General features: G+C 45.2%; 1 protein-coding gene across 2 annotated transcripts in view; it reads left to right on the top strand.

Moving 5' to 3' along the window:
* The window catches only part of ARHGAP6 (Rho GTPase activating protein 6), a gene marked incomplete at its 5' end in the record, with an annotated part of 377,711 nt that overhangs the window by 289,970 nt on the left and 66,341 nt on the right, over nt 1-21,400 (top strand). For both annotated transcript variants that reach the window (XM_084258737.1, XM_084258738.1), the window contains one exon: nt 19,269-19,428. In XM_084258737.1, the coding sequence (XP_084114863.1) occupies nt 19,269-19,428 (160 nt within the window). The remainder of the gene's footprint in view (nt 1-19,268; nt 19,429-21,400) is intronic.

The raw sequence follows: 21,400 nt of genomic DNA, 5'->3' as shown, positions 1-21,400 counted from the left end.
GGCAAAGCGGTGGAGACAATAAAAAGTCAGTGGTTGCCAGGCATTGGGTGCGGGTGGGGACAAATGGGAGAAGCACTGAGGGTTTTTAGAGGTGTGAAACGACTCTGTATGATACTGTACTAGCCGACACCTGTCATTACACAGCTGTCTACACCAGCAGAATGTGCAACACCCAGAGCAGACCCTGTTCTAGACTCTGGACTTTGCTTGATGGTGATGTCTCAGTGTAGCTTCATCAGTTGTAACAAGTGTGCCACTGTGTTGGGGAAGTTGGTGGTAGGGGAGGCTGTGTGTGAGTTGGACAAGGGGACATATAGGAAATCTCTGTATTTTCTGCTCAAGTTTGCTGTGAAACTAAAACTGCTCTAAAAATAAGTCTGGTTGAAAAGAATATACCCGCTAATTATAATCCTCCATGCCCCTGTAATATTTTACTATAATTTATTTTTAAAACTTAAGTTTCTCTGCTTTCTGTGCTCAAAGGCAGCATTATATTCCATATACCAAAGTGCACACATTGAGTCAACTCTGTGAAACTTTAATTTACTGGTTTAACAGTAGGATATTGAGGAGAAAATTTTCTGGGAAAAAAGTCTAAAAATGGCAACTGAAAAGATCAGAGCTGTGCCAGTAAGTGCAGAGAGTTTGTTTTTATGTCATACCTGGCATTTGTGTTATTCTGCAACTTTTTAAATCTCTGTTCAATTGCTCATTTTATGTGTTTTGACACTTAATAAGAAGAGCTGGGAAGCAAGATTTTTTTTTATTTTTACTGGAAATGATTTAAGCTACTTTAGAACAAATGTCCTAAATATAAATATTACCCACTGGTCTTCTTGTTTCCATGTTAGCAATCGTAAGTGGTTTTCAATATAGGCAGGAAAATGTACTTTCCCCAAAAGCTTTCCTTCGACCAGCAGAAGCACAATTTGCAACTGCTTTTTCCTCTGAATGCTGTACTCATCCTTCTGGAACACGCAGGCTAGCCCCATAGAGAAGGCACACATGTAAAGATCAAATAAATGCCCAATGTTTAAATAAAAATCAAGAAAATAGTGGAACACCAGAAGAAACAATCTCTAAAATGAAAAGGCAGCCTGCTGAATGGGGGACAATATCAGCAACCATGTATCAGACGGGGTGCTTTCATCAAAAATACCTAAACTATTCCTACAACACAACAATAACACAAAGACAACCCAATTAAAAAATGAGCAGAGAATCTAAGTAGGCATTTCACCCAAGAAGACATCCAGATGGCCAACAGCCCCACGAAAAGATGCTGAACATCACGTACCATTAAAGAAATGCAAAGCAAAACCACAATGGGATTTTACCTCGTACTTTGAGAATGGCTGTTATTGAAAAGTCAAGAAATAATAAGTATCAGCGAGGATGAGAAAGCAGAACCCTTGTGCATTGTGGGTGGAAAAGTAAATTGGTGCAGCTACTCCAGGAAACAGTATGGAGGCTCCCCATAAAGTCAAAAATAGAACTACCATATGAGCCAGTGATCCCATTTCTGGGTATTTAATGGAAGAGCATGAAAACGCCCATTTGAAAAGATATCTCTACTATAGCCAGCTGTGGGTGAGTGGATAAAGAAGATATGGAGTGTATACACAATGGAATACTACTCAGCCATAAAAAAGATGAAACCTTGCCATTTGTGACAACATAGATGGGCCTTGAGGGGCTTATTTTAAGTGAAATAAATCAGAAGGAGAAATACAATAACATGTGATTTCACTCATTTGCAGAATATAAAGGGGGGGGAAGCAAATGAACAAACAAAACAAACTCTTAGACTTCAACAACAGAATGGCGGTTACCAGAGGCGAGGGAGGGGGATGGAAGGGGAAGATATGGGTAGAGGGGGCTGATTGGTGGGTGGCAGATGGTGAATGGACATTTGGTGGTGGGCATGGTGAGAAAGTGTAATCTTGGAACCTCTACAGTGTTGTAAACGAATGTTACCACAAAAACAAAAACAAAAAGAAAAGAAAAGAGCAGAAATGTGAGGGTGGGGAGGTGAGTGGGGTGGCTCAGTAAGAGGGAGGTGTCTTACAAAGTCAGAGCTTTATGGGAAAATAAAATTCAAACATTCCCAGCCTCTTCCCGCCTTCAGTGAGACATCACAAGAATCCCTACTAAAACCTGACACATTTTAAGTGTCTCAGGTTATTTGTGATCTTAAAAAACACAAAGGAAAATAAGTCATTGAGTGATCTCTGTGGGCCCCTCTCTCATCATACCTACGTACATGTTGTAATGATCGTCGTAAAAAGTTGTGCTTCCTTTGCTGTTTGCAATAATGAAATGCTCCATGAAACTGTCATTTCTGTCTACACGGCCAGTAATTTCTTTACAGTGGGTCCAGGATGGGGTCAGCAGTCTTTCCAGGGCAGCGCCAGACTGGGAATATTGCAGGCATTGTGGGGGGGCACATCTCTATTGCAACCACCGCAGCTGGATCCAGGTGCAGCCCCTAAACAAGTCGTCAGTGAACTGCCTGGCTGGGCTCTTGTTTACCAAATAAATGCGTAGGGGCCTAAATCTGACCGGCGTTTGGAGCTTGCCTCTCCTTGCTTTAGATCAGCAGTTGCCACCTCAAAGTCATGCCCCAACCCACGTGTTAGCAGTAATTTTTTTTGGCTGATAATATATAATTTATAAATTTTAGAATGTTATTTTGTAAGAAAACCAAGGAGAGAAGATTTAAGGTGAGCCTAGAGCCACTGTCTCCCTCCAGTCATTCTGATGCACTTTCTTGAGTCATACCTCGCCACACCTTGCCCCACCTGGAGACGAAGCCATACCTTACCATACCTTGAAAGAAAGGCATGGCACTGATAAAGAGGTGGCATCGGGTTGGGATTAAGGTCCCTGAATTTGAAGCTCAGCTCTGTCACTTGCAGTTGGTTTCCTTGGACTTAACCTATCAGTGCCTTGGTTTCTTCATCTGTGAAATGGGTATATCTCAGTAGACTTTCCCTCATAAAATTGATGGACGATTAAAGCAGGAAGCACACAGTACGGGTTAGGATCACCACAGGTACACATTTAATCCACCAGAATGTTCGCAATCCTTACATAGCTTCCTTCCCATCCCCAGAGAAAGGAGCCCAGCCCCCGCCTGTCCTGTCTGTGCTGTGAGTGCTGCCGAACAATCCTTTACCGTTGTGTTGTCAGAGTTGTGTTGTCTACAAACAAAGCTAATGCACTGTAATTTGACCTTTTCTTACCTTAAAAAAAATTCTACCTACAGATGGCTATTTAAAAAGAAATAAGGCAGCAAACCTTATTATAGAAAGTGTGAGCATAAATCAGTAGTGCCTGCGAGTGGAAAAAAAATTAGAACGTGTTGTTCGGCTACAGGAGCTGAAATCACTAAACGGCCAACATAGTGATTAATTGCCTTAAGATTGCACAGTATACTCTTTGTGAGATACCACTGAGTGCTGGAATTGTGAGTCTTAACCATTTTTAGGAATAAAGCAATGTTTATCTATGCTTATTAGCACATACCTCCTTGTCCCATTAATATTAACTGTTTAGAAGTCAATAAAAATGAAGGCTCATTAAAATAAACAAGTTCGGTATTTCAAAAATATCATATTAGCATAATATTTATTTTCCTTATAACCATTTTCCAAATGGTCTTCCTATTGCCATGTTAATTAATCATGTGCTTGGAACACGATTTTATGAATTCCATGACTTCCTCCCCCAAAGTTTGCCCTGCTGTTTGCTTCGCTTACCAGAAAGGTGTCTGTTCGTGGAGGTGCCAGGATCAAAAGCTGGGTCTGGGAGAGTGTATGTGTAGCACGTGTCTTATGTTTCATGTGTGTTATATGCATCGTTCCATCCTCCCCACAGGACTATTTTTAATCTCCATTTCATAGGGCAGGTAACGGGAGGCTTAGGATGGTGAGCTACTCACATAAGGAGTTATGGACTGAGCGGAATGCAAAGCCAAGCTATGGGAACACAGAGCCCTTCCCTGCAAGCTCTGCGCTCACCCATTGTATCCCGTTTGAAGGCAGCAGCCTCAGAGAGCAGATGAGACCTGCTTATCACGTTGTCCCCAAGATGATATAGCTGCTCGGCAATGGCACCATTCAAGTATCTCTCATGACATCCGTGGCAGAAAGTGGCATGTGGATCAAACTTGTGCGAGTGAAAAACATTTAAATTATGGGTGCATGAGTCTGGGGTTTAATTCTTGGGGGTTTAGCATTATTAGGTTTTATTTCTGCTGCCAGTGACAGAGAAGCCTAAGGGCAAAGGTCCGAGCGTAGTGGTGGCAGCGTCAGGTAGCAGGGTCATCTGCACACGGTATGGCCTTGGCGTCGGGGAAATTTGGCCGAGCCAGTGAAGGAAGGAATGCGTACATCGTGCACCCATCCCACGGAAGTGTGGGGGCTACGAGGAGAGAGGAATGGAGTCAGGAGGGAAGGGGCAAAGACGCATGGCAAATACTTAGTGGGATTTAGAGAAGAGTAATGCCTTACAGGGAAAGTGCAAGGGATTTGCCACCCCCTGATGGTTCCTGAGTCCCACACCACTGTGACTGATGGTTCTCACTGTGCCTTGCGCATTAGAATCCACTGCAAAACTTTGTAAACCCACTAATTAATGTCGGAGCCTGAACCCTAAAGAGTCCAAGAGATTTGGTCTATACCTTGTCCATTACAGTAGCCGCTGGCCACTGGGGCTATTTACATTGAAAACAATGAAGTTTAAATGAAATAAAAATGCATTGATTCTGTTTCATTTGCCACAATTCAAGTGCTCATTAGCCAGGGCTAGCAGGCACCGATTAATACAAACTATTCAGGTACCAGAAATTTCCATCATTATAGAAAGCGCTCTCTGACCATGCTGGGGGCTGGGGGTGGGGGTGCATATTTTTGAAAACTGCATCAAGGAATTCTGATGTGCAACCAGATCAGAGAACTGCTTATCCTTACAGTTTGTTCTCAGCTGCATCACCACTTGTAGCTGAACTGAGTTTACTTTGAAGCATATATTCCAAGAATTTTATGAAAGCTCGGCATTTTCTGCAGTCTAGCGGTGGAGCTGCATATCATTTTATCCAAATCTGCTTCTTTGCACATTTGCCCAACAAGGGAAGGTTTAGATGAGTTCACTACCAGCCTGCGGCTGAGAAGTTCCAAGTTGTCTTTTCCCACTTGGCTGCAGTAGTACCACAGTGCATGCCGCTTTGAAAATCATCTCAAACTGAAACTGAGAGGCTCATCATTTTCGGCAACAGATTAGAGGTGATTGATGCTCGTATACTTGGTGATATTCAAAATTAATTCAAGGGATTAAGCTTAGCGAGCCTAGTATGATTTTTAGGAAGTTGAGGCGACTTTTGCAAGTGTTAAGTGCTTCATGAATCAAAATGTTGTCCAATGTAACATTGAAATGAGAAAGTGATAAGGAATTCACTTGGGCATTTTTGGTTGTTGTCTGTTTTGTTTTGCCTAAGAGTTTTCAGTGTAGAGTTCTCTCTCCTGAATGATAGTCATCTCTGCTTAAGGCTTGTTTTATTTCCTGCTGGTTTGTAAATATCTGATTTGGGACTGGGCTTTCCAGTTTAGAGTAAAATGACTTCAGCATCCCTGTATCCTTTAGATAATCTCGTTCCAAAATCCATCCCTTGTTTAGTGAGCATCGAATCTGTGCACATCTGAATAAATGTCCTGCTCGGCAGAGTTCTCTTGGCAGCTTACCCCTAGTGAGTGTCCTCTCATCCGGATGCCCTTGCTGGGCAAAAGCTGCAACAACCATCTTATAACTCAGCTTTTCTCGCTCCATGACTGGAAGGGGCAACCTATGAAAGAAATGAGTGCGTCCCCTCCAGCATATCGGTACTAGCGATGTCACATCCGGGACGGAATGGTCACCTCCAGATCCAACACCTGAAGTGAGATGCAGATTCCTCACTCACTCCCCGCTGCCCCCAGGGTATTTCTCCAAGTATAATATTGACTCTCTGTAATTCCAGATTTAGTGGAAAAATCAAGGGGCTCTCATAATGAAATCATCCCTAAGGACCGCTTGTTTTAGTGCCTTCTGTCATTGATGCCAGGCATGGAGGCTCCCTCGCCCACTGGTAGGTGGGCCTCACCATTTGCTTCCTCTCCCTTCCCCCTCTCTGTTCTGCCCCACCCTGCCTCATTCATTGTTCCTGGACACCCTTTCGCGGTGTTACACTTCTTCCCACTTGTGAAGAACAGGACGCTTGGGACGTTTTCTAAAATGCCTGTTGTTTTTGCCATGAAACCCACTCCTCTGCCTGGCTGGGCCTCTGCTCCATCCACAAGGGTTCAGGCACCCAGCACCCTCCAGGCACTTGCCAGATCCCTCCCCATCAGAGATGCCTCCTGTCCCTGTTGGGTGTTCTGGGTCATACTCGCTCTGCACGTGTGTCTTCCAAGGGACTCGTGGAAGGAGAAGTCCCTTCTTCCTGCTGTGCTAGAGCCTAGAGGTCAAACCCATTGCATTTGGAAACACACTGTGTGCATTTGGCCCCTTAGTTCCTACTTGTGTGACTTCCAGACAAGCCAATTATTTATGTTCCCTTTGTCTCAGTTTTCTTGCCTGCGAAGGAGGAGTAGCCCTCCCGCCTGCCTCCTGGAACGTGGTGAGCACCCGAGACGGCGGTCCGTGGGTGCTGATCGCCCATGTTCTTTTCTGTGGTTTGGACTACTTCAGGTTTGTGGCCCTAAGTCACTTTCCAGCTGCCTAAAACTTTGCTGTGATGGTAGATTTTAGATCTGATGGGTCTTCAATTTCACTCTCCGTACAACTGGATCACAGCAGCCCTGCAAGCACCTGAGAAATTAGACCAGCATCAAGTCCTGGGCTTGGGTGAAAACGGAGAGCTACAGTTAAGGAAGCAAATGGCAGTAACAAGAGAATGCAGAGTCCGTCTTCTGTGCTTTCGCTTGTCACTTTGCTTCTGGGAGTTCCGAACAATCCCAAGGTAGAGTTTAATAATTAAACTAAAAAATAGTGCATTGTGACTGAGTTCATTAAGACTCAGACGGACAAAATGTTCTTCTCTATTCGCATTTTCTATGTGAAATAAGAAATATTAAGACCTTAAATGCCAATTCTAAGGTCCCGGTTAAAAGAGGTTAATTGGATCACGGAAAGGCTTGTCGGGAATGAATGTCATCTGAGTGAAATTTCACTGTGCCATTTTATCAGAATAAGTCACAATTCTGAAAGATGAAAGTATCATCTATTTATCTTCTTGTTCATGAAGACCTTCTACATGTTCTGCAAAGTGACTTGTAAACGAGATTTTAGTTTAGCCCTCAGGCCATCCTCTCTTCTCTTGCCATGTGTGTGTGTAGAAAGCGAAGTCGCCTTGGAGTGGCCGTGTGCTTCCTGGGGAGAGGAGCAGAGGGCCCTAGAGCAGGAACTCAGGTGCACACTGTTTAGGTGTGTGTTTTCTGTGTGCACACGGGGAGTTCATGAGGGTGGGGTTACCTGCTATATCGCATACACCCCTGATCCCTCCACACCAGCTTATTCCTCACTCACATTGTCAGTGTCTCCGATTGGGGGACAGCTGCGCTCCAAGCGGGGATTCTAGACCCAGGCTCTAGTTCCTGTAGCTCTGCTCTCTTCAGCTTAAGAGGATACTGATTCTGCTTTCTGTGGCGGCATAGCCAACCCTCCTGAAATTGAATGTCTTAAATCGGCCATTTTACTTGCTCGTGGTTCTGTAGTCTGGCCTGGTCAGATGGAATCTTCCACCGGCCTTCACAGGGTTCTCTCAAGAGGCTTCATTTGACTAAGAGGTTGATGGGGTTGGGGGGGGCTACAGGGGGTTGGATTCAGTCGAGACTTCGGGCCACCTTAGCTTTTCTCACTCCTCACGTGGCCTCTTCCCATCTCTCCCCGCATGTTCTCTTCAGTATCATAGGCAGACCTAGAACATGGTGGCTCAGGGTCCCAGGACTGCAAAATCAGAAATCGCCAGCCAACTTAAGTCTTAAGTCCAGAACATCATTTCTGCCACACTCGGCCTGCCAGACGGAGGGCAGGGGACACGAGGGCATGAGTATTGAGAGAGGCAGTCCACACCTGGGGCCACCACCAGTGGCGCTGGGAGGCCTTATCCCCAGGCTTTTGTGGGCCAGGGCTAGAAGTGAAGTCTGTCACTTCTTCTCACAGGCCGTTGGCAAGACCCCAGTCATATGACCAGTACCTGCAAAGGAGGCTGGGAAGTGTAGTCCAGCAGAGTCGCCGTGTAAATGAAAGTCAGTGAGTCAGTCATCTAGTCTTCTGTTTCCGTGTCTCCATGGAGGCTCTTATGGAAGGGAATGGATGTGTGACTCCTGTACAATGTTTAGCGCCTAGCACATGCTCAGTAAATTGCTGCTATTATTATTATCATTTGCTCGCGTGCCATCACTGTTTGAGTTTATTCTGTTTAAATCAGCACAACTGGGCACATGGCAGTGGATACCATGCTAAGCATTTCGGACTTTGCCCTAAAGCTAAAGAGGAGACATGAAGGGGGCTAAGCAAAGAGTGCTATAATCAGAAATGTGTTCACCCCAAAAGTTAGGCAGACTGATTCTATAATATTTTTGCCATGATGTGTAACTTGTCCCCGGTGGTACAAACAGAAACAATCCAGAATAAGAGTCAAGACAAAGCTAGAGTGAAAGCTTGATGGCCCAGACGCTGAGACTGTAAGTTGTTACTCGGTATCCTTGGCCAGTAAAGAGTTAAATGGGCAGGATGACTGTGGTGTTCTCAGCATTTTTTTCTGGTTAGCAAAACCCATACACCAATTGGACCTTTTCATTGAGTCCTAGTATTTATTTCTAAGGTTGCGTGAGTGACCTTTTGGCCTGCTGTTGGTTCTACTTAAAGAGCCAATGTTTAAGTCTTCAAGAAGATTCTTTTATCTTCACTCTTTGTTTTTCTGGCCTGATTGCATTTTTCCAAAGAATGCCAAAGATACACAACTTCTCCATTATTTCTGCATTTCCTCCTGGGCCCAGACTTGGTTCCACACTTAAAACAGAGAGGAATTTCACAAGGCATTATCTCTTGAGATTATTTACGTAAATAGACACCTTCATATGAAACATTCCTGGCCCGACAGCATATGTCTATCAAATAGTCGACTTAACAGGCTGTTCCAGTCTTAGGTGATGATTCTTAAGAAATCACTGTCTCTTGCTCACACACAACATGGCTTGGCTCTCCTGGTGCTGGCCGCGAGCTGTGGCTTCTTGGAGTCCAGGTTCAAGCCTCATTGTTGCGGGATGCTCAGCTGCATTACTAATGAGCTGTGCATCTTTGGGCAAGTTACTTAACCTCTCTGAGCTTGTTTCCGCATCAGTACTATGGGGCTAAAATGTACCTACTTTCCAGAACTCTTTTAGTGCCTTTAGAATGCTTAGAATGAAGGCTGGCCCTTAGTAGACTCTCCGCTGGAACTACCCTTTGCTCTCGTCTGTTCATAGAGTAATTGATCTTTTGCCTAACAATGACAAATGAATCGCATACTTATCAACTTCATGCAAAATATTTTATTAAATAAATGAGGGTCAGAAGTCCATTCATGAGCAGCGGGATGGCGTGAACTAGGCTCACTAACCGCCAGAACGATCAGAACCTTCAAAGTCTCCTTTTCGGGGGTTATGGAGGTGGAGGTAAATGCAGTAACATGCTGCTTTCCACTCTGGATTTCTCTGTAAGTGTAATTGTTCTAGTAGAGAAAACCATCTGACATATTTTATTGTTTTTAAATTCCTTCCTCTTGCTAAATAAATACCAGCAGCAACAGAAGCTGTGTGTGGCTTACATCAAGTGGTGATTAACCTCATGGAATCCTAGTAAAAAACATACCGAGTGCCTACATTTTGAGTAAGATCTTCCATGAAATCATTTCTCAGCTTGTCCAGTATAATCACAGTGATTCTTTTGTTGGGGTTCACTTGAGACCCTGAGAGAACCGTAACTTCCTATCAACTGGGAAACAAAGATGTCTTTTGGAATTGGTTTTGGTTCCGTGCCACGTGGCGCACATAGAGACCAAGGTAATTAGTGATGAGGACAGAGGATGTTTTTCCTCTTGCCTTTTCTCTCTGCTCTTCATGCAGCCCCCGCCCCCAGTCCCCAGCCCCACCTGCACCCTCTTAAACATGGCCACGTGCCTACAGACACTGACCTCCACACCCTCTGGTCAGGAAATGAAGAACTTCTCAAGGACTGTTGTTCCAGAAAGAGCAGAAAATTCAGAGCATGTGTTGTGCCCCAGTATAAAAGGCAATGAAACCTTTTTGTTTTTTAATGTTTGTGGCTAGCGCTAGAAAAATGAAGTCAGTGGTTTTAAAGTACACTTTAAGAAATGAGAATTTGTCCTAAACAAAGCAAGCGCCCTATGTGCTTGATCGTGCTCTGGGGGTTTTACCCGAGGCTTCCAACATTCTTTGCTTGATTCCTAATAAGGTCAGTTTGCACAGTTACAATCCAATTACCATTTGTAGATCCCTGTGGAAAAGGGATGTTTTTTCAGAGGAATCCTTTCCTAATTCCAGAATATCTCTTCAAAATAGTCTTATTCAAATAAAAAGCAGGAAATCCAGTTTCAATTTCTCTGCATTCTTTTTGTCCCTCCCCCCTTTCTCTCTCTCTCTCTCTCTCTCTCTCTCTCTCACACACACACACACACACACACACACTCACTCTCTCACTCTCTGTGACACAGCCTGCCTGCATTCTGAAGGGACAGGAACTTCTCAATGTCCCGATGAAAAGATTGCATTTGGGGTCCCAGGATACATGGTAGCGGAGGTGTCTGGCCACGAAAGGTATTGTGGGAGTCACAGCTATGCCAATCGGGCTGCTTCTCAGACCCTCGATACAATCTGCCATTTCAGGATGCATTTTGCACCAAAAAAATTTTTTTTTTGAAGCAGACAAGTTCCTACTCCAAGCGTAGTTCAGTTAGATTAGAGAGGACAGCAGAGACTCAGCTGAATATAACTCATGGGTAAGCAATATAAATGTCTGTTCTTATACTTCTTTGCCAGAAGACGATTGTGATAAGATGTTGTGGTTCTTCCACATTTATCTTGCGATGGGGCAAGAAAAGTGGATTGGTCAGCGTCTGAGATGTGTCACAGCTAAATACTACCTGCGCCAATAGACATTTCTCAGCAGGGTGTGTTGAGATTGATTGATAATGTGGGAGAAGCTGGAAATGAGCAACTGGAGTGGGGGTGGGGGGGAGTGTGTCCAATGAAATGGAACTGCGTATCTGCGCTGATTTCTGCAAAAGGCTCAGCCCAGGAGAGTTGAGGTCTGAAAGGGTAAAGTGACTTATCTTCCCCTTTGGACTTCGGGAACTCAGTGCAACACTTTAGTCGCCGTGGCTGCCATGTTAGACGGGTGTGTCTCATAATGGAAAGATTCGGTGGTCAAAAGAGGCAGAACGTGACCCTTCTGTCCCAGATCTGGCTCCACTACCGCAGGAGTCACTTAACCACTTTAGACCTTGCTTTGCTCCTTAGTCTGCAGGGGTCCGGGGTGAGAGCCCATGAATTAGCTGGTGGTTGTGAGTCTAGATTCCGGAGCCTTCAGCCTGGCTTCAAGTCCCAACTCTGCCACCTCCTAAGTGTGTGATCTTGACTTCAGCCCCGTGCCTCAGTTTCCCTTGTCTGAAATATGATGATAATATGGTCACAGAGGCCTTAGAATTGTAAGAATTTACTGAGTTCACATAAATGAAGGGCTTGGAACAGTGACGAGCAGAGAGCCGAGCACGTATGAATGTTAGCAGTACCTTCGGGGGCCCATCTACCCCTGCAGGTCTGTCACTCTCTTCAGTGAAGGAAATTTAATTACAGAAAGACAAGTAAAACCGCCAGCTGCTGGTCCTGTCACCGAGACGTTTCTAATTCTTACAAGGGTTTCTGTTTCCCCACCCCTCCGATCCAGCAGGCTCTTCTACCGCCTCTCCATCCAAGAATCAAGTGAAGCTTAAAACTCAGAATGAAATCAGTGGCCGGTAGACACATCCATGACCCGACCAGGGGTATACGGAAATGAAATTGGCCTTTGGGTCTCACGTTCTTGCCTTTGGGGTCTTCCTGTGTGGCCGCGTCCCCTCCATGCTGTTAGAAAACTTCTCTCCGCTGGAACCAGACGCGAGTGACAGCTGTTTTTGTGAATGATGTCAGCGTGGCACCGAGGTTGACAGTATTCCTTTCTACCTTTTTTATTTATCAGTAATCCAGAGGAATAGGCCATTTGCATATGACCACTTTTATTTTGCCCTCACTTTTACATGCTTTCCAATATCCCCATTTCTTACTATTTTGCGTGGTTTCTTTACAGGTTCTTGGGGTGTTGCCCAGAGCATCAAAATCTTAGGGGAGGAGGAAAACATTGATCCCAAAGACAAACCCACATCCTAGATGTGCCTTTACTTTTATCCAAGTCCAGGGGTGAGCAAGCTTGTTCTCTAGTGGGCCGGCTAGTCAATATCTTCAGCTCTGCAGGCCAGGCTGTCTGTTGCAACCACTTGACTTTGCACTGTAGCGTGAAAGCTACCATAGACCACACCTAGGGGAGTCAGTGTTGCTGTGTTCCAATAAAACTTTATTTACAAAAGCAACCAGTAGACAGGATTTGGCTCATGGCAGTAATCGGCTAGTCATCATCCCCATTTCATAGATTAGAGAAGCGAAACATGGGGAAGGAAATAGCTTGCTGATATTCCCGTGACTGGTAAATGGCAGGACTAGGACTGAAACCCAGGCAGCCTAGCTTACCAGATCTTGCTTGTAACCACTCATCTCTGCCTGGGCTGGCTCATCTCCTGAAATCTGCCCGGCTCTTTCCCTCTTCCATGAAGATTGGCTCAAATATGTTCTCAGTCATTTTGCCCTGCATACCCTCCCAGACTCTTGCTCTGCCTTCTCTTTTTCTCTAGGACTTATCACCTTGTAATGTGCTATGTAATTTACTCATTTGTTTTGTTTGTTTCTTACCCGTTTCCTCCACTAGCCTGGGAGCTCCATGAAGGCAAGGCTTTTGGTTTTGTTGGTTTTCTGTCAGGCTACTGTGACATCTTTTGACACTCCTTGTGTCACAATAAAAAACTAACAGTATCCCAAGGCAAAAGATAAAAATGATCCACCATCCCTACCAATTGTTCAGAATTTTCTAAAAATCCTGCTTTAAAAAAAAGAGCACAATAGATCAATAAAACATATGCTATAATAGACTATTAAATCTTGAAGATCTGTTTAGAGGGACTGGCTGAAGAATCAAGAGAGGAAGAATTAGCCAATGTCGTTCTGTTGCATTCAGAAGGAATAACCTCTTCTAAGAGTCCAAATGGGCATGTGACAGCTACATAAATACCCGGGGCTTTGCCCGGAAGCCCATGGAGAAGGGAGTTCCTTGTCACTGGTGATGTGTTTATTTTGGAGTTATAAAGAATTGGGCAGCCCTTTTCAGAAATGTTGGTTGTGAGCCTGGTATTTAAGCGTATGCCATGCTTCAGCAACACATTGTGGTGATCTGGGAACCTTGGCTGTACCGATTATTAATAAGTGACAGCTGGCCACAGGAGAAAACAGTTAAGAGCAATCGAGCCTCTGGGCTGTTATCTACATGGCGAGCCATTTTTCAGGCCTAACCTTACTGATCTGCTCTTTTCTTGTGCTTCTCACCCACGTGGAACCAATGTCCAGCTGGCTGGCTGACAGGTACCGAGGAAGGTGTCTTAACACCGTGGAACCATTCAGCCAAGAATTCAGCACACATTTCTTAAGAGTTTTTGGTGTCACTAAAACCACCAGATTTTATTTAAATACTTTATTTTACATAATTCTTACATCTTTTTTCATCTTTGCACAATGTATGCATTTTCATTTTGGTTATAATCCCCATACAATTGCACCCCCCCCCACTTATTTTGACTCTAGTCCTTCTTTTCCCCGCCCCTCCCTCACCTCCACCCCCCCCCCCAAGTGTGTCTCTGGTAAAACCACCAGATTTTAAAGGGGGATTAAAATTTGGAGTAGTGACATTAATATGAACAACTTTACCACTTTTTTTCAGGTCTTGCTGGGAGCTCATAGGAACTCTATGAAAAAGTCCCTTGCATTGTTTCAAATGATCCCTACAAACCTGAGCATTCATGTCATGTTCATTGCTCCATCTTATTGATGAGGAAACTGAAGTTTAGGGATGTTCTTAATTTTGCCAAAGACCAAGAGGGCACATTAATTTGAACCCGAGTCTTCACCATCATTCCTGTGGATGTCAGCCTTTATTGTACAAAATTAAGAGTCATCTGGGGCTGCTGGTTGACGATGAAGGTGCTTGGGCCAAATTCCTTACTATCCTAGTTCCCCGAGTTTGCCTGCATGTGTCCCAGGAATCATTGCCAGGGAATTCCACTGCCTGGGGTCTCAGGTCATATTCTGAACAGCCCCGGATCACTTCTGGCTGGCTCCCTTGGCCTTGGGAAGTTTACAGTTGAGTGAGGTTAAGGAGATGCTGCAATTAGAGACTAGTCCCAGGATGTAAGAAAACAATGTGGTATAGACCAAAACCAAAATTATTCCAATCAATTTTATTTCATGGGAAAATCACGTCTGTTTGTAAAATGCAATTTAGCTCAAAAGAATGACCTTTTTGAATAAATCACAGATATTAGATTGTTGGTTTTTCAGTTTATCTTTTGCTTCTTTTTTCTAAATGTGGAGACGTGCATTTCTGGTGGGAAAGAAATCTCTAGTGAATGCTTTCAGTGAGTTGTTCTCCAGTTAATCAAGATTCTATTGTATTGAAACATTTCTTTGTTTGCCTCTTTGAAATTGGTTGTGGTGTTTGTGCTTCTTAATGCTACTTTTAAGTAACTTCTGTGATTCTGTATATTTGCATAATTTGCAGGCTTATACACGTATAATATACATAGTGATGCACAATACACATAAGAATATATAGTGTGTGCCTCTGATGATAAACGAAACTCTTAAGTGATTGCTGTTATCTCCTGACACCATCATTTTAAGAGGATGTTATGTAATTTGGGCCTAACGCAGACCTCACTTCAGCTTGCCTGGATTCTCGCTCAGCCTCTGCACGGTAGGCAATCTGGGCCAGATAGCTTTCCATTGTGGGGGGCTGCCCTATGTGTTGTAGTAGGTTGAGCATCTCTGGCCCCTACCCACTGGATGCCTGTCCCCAGAGTCAGGCAGCCAAAATTGTCTCCAGACATTGCCGCTGTCCCCTGAATGGGCAAAATCACCTCCAAGAACCATCATGCCAGATCCTTCTGTATCATATTGTTAGCCTTTCTTAATATATCCCAGAAGAAAAGAAGGTTTTACGACTGTCTATCCAGAAACATTGGTCAGTTTCAACTTCGGTTACATTATGAAATTGAAGCAAATTTGAAATCCTCCATTTTCAAATTTTCAAAAAAGAATCCTATGATGACCACTCAAAAGTCTAGATCTGGACAGCCTTAAAGTGAGTCATTTGTTTATGAGATACACAATCACCAAAAAAAAATGCTGGCCCGGCGTGCAGTCTAGGCTGTGCTGCTGAGGTCTGGTACTCTTCTGGGTGCTTGTTTATCACTGTGTGACCCATGTCGTAAGGGTCACAAGGTAACACTGACCTTTGTGTGCATATCTTCCTGCTCAGAAGGGGTCTGATGAGGGGGCAATACTATGAATCTGGCTTTGGTATTATTGTATTTATTTTTTGTCCTTATAGTCTGGCTTTTTTTTTTCTTTTTTGGCTCATTAGCGGAGTCTGTTTCAGAGACTGTTTCTCTAGCAGTTTACTCAAATCTAGAAGACATTCTTCCAGTATTCCATGGGATTCAATATGACATGGGTTGGTTAGCTTTCAGTTTCATGCTGAACTCAGGATGTGATTCATTTAACCCCTAAATTGACAAACATTTATTCAGTGATAATTAAGTGCCAAGTATTGTCTTGGATACTGGCAACACCAGGGTGAATAAACCAGCCAGGCCCTGGCCCTCCTAAGCCCAGCTAATAGTTATTGGTCATCATGCAGGGTCCAAGGACGGGGTCTCAGAGTTGGCAACCCACAGTCAGTGGGCCCAATCCAGTCTGCCGCCTGACTTTGTGTGGCCAGTGAGCTCACAGTGGTTTTGCCACTCTCCAATCGTTGAAAAAAAAAAATCAAAAGAAGAATATCTTATCATGAAATAGTTTGATTTGAAGTTTGGTGTGCAAGTGCATTTTTATTGGCGTTCTGGTTTACCTTTGGTCGAGACTGCCGCACTGGCAGGGCTGAATTGTCAGGCAGAGACCACGTGACCCCCACGCCTGCTATCCGTGCCATCTGCAGTTCTCTCCACTTGTATTTTGGGAGCAAAGTGCTTTGAGAATTCCCATCTTGGAACCTCCCCAAGTGAAATCATCAGTAGTGGCAGCTGTATTATAGGGCAGTACCTCAGCACCAGGGAGTGAGGAGATAAGAATCTAAAGGGAGGTCAAGACCTGCTTTTTAAATTGAGGAGAACACTCTGAGCTGAACTCACTCCCCTTCATTCCGCCAACCTCCTTTTCTAATGTTCCCTCCTACTCCTTCTGTATTAGTTTCCTATTGCTGACGCAACAAATTACCACAAACTTAAAATCTCACAAATGTAACTGTCTTCCAGTTCTGGAGGTCAGATATCTGACAGGGTCACACTGGGCTGAAATCAAAGACTGCATTCCTGCTGGAGGCTCTCGGGGAGACTCTGCCCTTCCAGCCTTCAGAGGCCGCCTGCGGTCTTGGCACGTGAGCCCTTCCTCCACCTTCAAGGCCAGCATCCTGGCTTTTTTTTTTTTTAAAGATTTATTTATTTATTTATACAAGCACTGGGTACAGTCAGAAGCGCAGGAGGGTGAGAGAATTCACCAGAGCCAGAGCGGGGAGCAGAACAGGCAGACTGATGAAGTACACTGCTGAGGAGAGGTCTGCGTGCCATGTGGAACCCTCGCTGGTGGCCGGGGATCCAACTGGCACTGCAGAGGCTGTGGGCAGCTTCACAGCCCAGCGCTCAACCGCTGCCCCACCAGGGGAGGCCCAGCCTGGCATTTTCAAATCTCCCTCGCTGGCCTCTGCTTCTGTTGTCTCACTTCCTTCTCTGACGATGCCACCCCTGCCTCCCTGTTGTGAGGACTCTTCATTGTGATACTTTAAGTAGCAGTTAGCTTCCTGAAGTATCTAAATTTCATGTGTGAAAGTCACAAACTCATGTGGAACTTCCCATGGGGGTACAGGGAGCAATTCCCTGACACAGAACAGCGTCATGCCCAAAGCTTACAGGGTGTGAGGGCTACCCCCAAAGCCCGAGTCCCCACCTCATTACTGTCTAAATTGTGCTTAGTCTAGTTCTACCAAAAGGAGAAAGAGAGAATAAAGAAAAATCTCCCCACTGCACTGGACCTGGAAGGAAATCCTTTTCACCGAAAGCGACTACAGTCTGCCACTCTGAGCAGGCTTGCTCATTCCCGCCCTGCCCCAGACCCATTCCCAAAGCTCTCTCCCTGACCCCACCCCCCTCCTGTGGGTCTTCGTCATTACCCGTGATGTAAATTCCTACATGGCAAGACAAACAAACACCAGGCCTCCACTTCCTTTAACTCCTTTTCAAACGTGGCCTTCTCTGGAAGGCTTTTCCTGGCCACTCAATCAAAACTGTAAATCCTTTTCCTCTACTCACACTGCCAGCCCCGTCCCTGCTTTTGGTTTCCTCCCTGGCCATTATCATTATGAACACACAATCCCCTGCACTAACCTTGCTCATTTTCTGCCCCTACTAGCATATGATATCTCTATTTGCTAAACCGATCAATGAATAAATAAATCCCTGGTAAAGTGGGAAAAAATAAGAAAGATTTTACATCAGGCCGTTCCGTCTGTGGAACGTGCCATCCGGGTAAGTGGGCTCTGGGAGGGAAGCTTCAGGCCAGTCTTCCTGTCTCCTGTTTGTAAGACGAGGCATGAGGATGGGAAAGTCTTGTGGGGTTCCTTACACATTCCTCCCATCCGTGACCAACCCTTGGTGGTGCCTGCATGGGCCAGCACTTCTTCCCCCCGGAACTTTGTTGATGGTTGAGGAAACAGTAGGTGCATGTCAAAGCTTGTGTTCTGCCCGCTCTCTTGATGCACAGAAAGTCCTCCTCGGTCAGGGGACATGCGCTCACTTCAGGGCCATGTAGTGCTGTTTCTCAGCCATCCCATCGCCTCTCCTCTGCACTGAGGACACCGCTGTTCACTCGCTGCAGCCAGGGGAGTCCCACATGCGTGCACACAAATGTGCTCCAGACTGGGAGTGTTCTCTTTGAGTCTTTCACGTGAAGTCTGTTTGCATCCAACGTCTCTATAAGTACGTGCTATTCTTACTGATCATCATCGATATGGCTCATCAGAGCGCTGTCGGGAGACACTCAGAGGTTACGATTAGGGGAGAGTTTCAAGGTGTACGTTCTTAGCTTCAGTTCTGGATAATTCCAATGTTGTAAGATTTATGATTTGTGGGGATTACTTAACTTCACTGTCTCAAGTTTCATCATCCATCTATATTAGGTTATGTTACGTTACCTTACGTTATGTTGTGTTATGTTGACATGACATATATTATTATAACACTAGCATCATGCAGCAGAAGTGTCTAATATACTAAGGCATCATGAGTCTTTATCGTGAGCATAGCCTAAGTTACAGCATTATGCTCTGTATTACAAATACGCTAGGTTATATTATCACAGGATGCTACTACACTATTAAATGTGGTCGCCGCCCTGCGGGGTGGCTGCAGGGAGGAACTGGACGCCCTCGGCCTGCCGTACTGCACACGTTCGCCTCCTCTACCTAGATCCAGTTAGCAGCAGTTTTTCCTGTCCCTGAGACACAAAACTAAAAAATTCCAAAATGTTCTCCTGAAGGGAGGAAGTAGGACCCCCCGAGCATCTTTCCACATAGTTCATAGTTTCCTGTGCTCTGTGCACGCGTTGTGACATGGCATCGGGTGGCCCCACAGGCAGGTGAGATTTTGAGGTCGCCGCTGCCTGACAAAAGCTGCAGTAAACAGAGTTGGGGGTAGAGGTGTGGGGGGTTGAGAGTCAGTGTTGGAAACCGAGATGAGGTTTGACTTATCGCTGACTAGGGAGGATGAAAGCTGTGAGAAGTAGATGAACTGTGTCACTCTTGTTTTTCCCGTTGGCCCGCAGGGTGATTTCACCTGGAACAGCATGTCGGGCCGCAGCGTGCGGCTGAGGTCAGTCCCCATCCAGAGCCTCTCGGAGCTGGAGCGAGCCCGGCTGCAGGAAGTGGCTTTTTATCAGTTGCAGCAGGACTGTGACCTGAGCTGCCAGATCACCATCCCCAAAGGTAAGGCCGCTCGGGGTCCACGGGGAACGGCGAGGCAAGCATCTGCTCAGCCAAGCCACAGGCCGCGGTCTCATCTCACGCCTGACATGAACACAGGAAGGAAACTACAGTTCTTGGTTGCCGCTGGCATGAGTGTCCATTCTGAAAGATACATTCAAGTGGGGTGATTTCCATGTCAACCGATATGTTGATTTAAAGGGAAGGTCAGCTTGGCACATTCGAGAGGGAGCCCTGTGTACCTCAGCAGCCTTACAAGGCTTCACAACACCCAATGACAAAGAACTTCCAGAAGGTCAACTTAAAGGGTTAGGAGAAAAACCGCGTCTATTTCAACATGATTTCATAATAACCAGCCGAAAAGAATGTTTTAGCAATAATAACATTTAATAATATAAAAATATTATGGAAGTTAAACTTGTCATTTGAGCTCACATGAACCCAGGCTCAGGGACCAGCCAACATGAACCCATTCTGACCAGCCTTTCACCTGCCATGCCTGTGCTGGGCTTTGCCGGTCTGACGCCGGCGCTGGCACATGCCTGTTTTCTAAGGGCCTTACAAACACAGATCCTAATTCCAGCCAAGATGAGAAGCATGTATTTGAGATCCTTTAATCTATAAAAGTCTGTCTTTGAACATTTGCTGTTTTCTATGAGGGTATGTTTAAATTTGTATTAGTAGTTTGAGGTGGAGTGAAAACTGTGACATGCAAGTAGGGTGAGCCTGCCGTGAAAGCACCTTTGGCTGGCGTGCCTGAGACTTGGGAAAGTGGGGCGGGAGCAGCAGCCTTCTTCAGTCTTCAGGCTAGAGGGTTTCAGTCTCTGTGAAATTTTGATTATGTCTTCTTTCATGAGGAGGTGGGAGGGATGCTTCATGATTAATTCATAAAATAGTCCGAATTATATACACCACACACGTACACGGATATGTGGTTCTCAGGCTGGGATGATTTTGCTCCCCTTCCCTGAGTGAAATCTGTCAATGTCGTTGTCACACCTTGGGGGAAAGAAGCCAGGGGTGTGCAGGACCTTCCCCACACCGAGTGCTGCTAACGCCAAGCGCCCAAGTCGAGAGGCTGAACGACCTTGATCCACAGATGAATTTTCATGCTATCTCCCACATGGAGGCTCTTAGCCAAGTAAGAAGAAAGCCGCTGTGGCAGTTGCTGGAAAGTGAGTGCCGGTCCCCGCCAGGCTGTGCTCTTGTCCCTGGCAGCGCCCGCCCGGCCCGGTCTTGGTTGCAGGCTGGTGATGAGGCCTGGAGCTTCCTCCCCTGCTTACTTGCAGAGTGGCCCAGGTGGGGCCCGAGAGGTCTGTCTCATTTTTGCCAGCACAGATGTTCTTTCAGTTCCGTAGAAAAGAAAAGAAAGACACGTTGTTGGCAAGCACCGCCTGCGGCCCTCGGAGTTACGAGACCTGGACTGAATGCACATCAGATAAGATATCAGGAACAAATATTCTTTGTAGCTTTGTTTTGAAATCCAGTTAATTTGATGTTTCTCTTTGTTCCTGCTCTTTAGAGCGTCCACTAAGTAAATAACCTTTACTAAACAGACAGTCTTATAAACTTGTCTGCTAGAAGCTCTGTCTCTGTTGCTTGTTTCTGAAACGTTGTGGTTCCCAGCACATGCCGAGCAACATTTGCACTGCCGAGATGTTTGAAGATGTTCAGGCTGCAGGAGTTATTTTGATTTTTTTGCTATTTTCTATCAAAATGGAACAAACAATTTACAAATAATGTCTGTGCTTATGAAGGAGGGAAGGATTTCTGTAACGAAGTGGAAAGAAACACATCACCCAAGAGTTCTGGAGCTGTTGTTTTGGGCAGTGATTATAGACATGGAATAGTCACCGAAATCCTTCAAATGCACGGCCAGTGCTGGTTGTATAACGGCAGCTTTGGTCTGCGAGTGGCCGCTGGTCCTATGGAAACTCCCAAGTGGAAGTTCTAAACAGAATCTGATTAACCGTGT

Source organism: Talpa europaea (genome assembly GCF_964194135.1).
Source record: "Talpa europaea genome assembly, chromosome: X".
NCBI classification, from domain to species: Eukaryota; Metazoa; Chordata; class Mammalia; order Eulipotyphla; family Talpidae; genus Talpa; species Talpa europaea.
The sequence above is the reverse complement of the archived record's forward strand: the minus strand, read 5'-3'. Positions and strand labels throughout refer to the sequence as shown.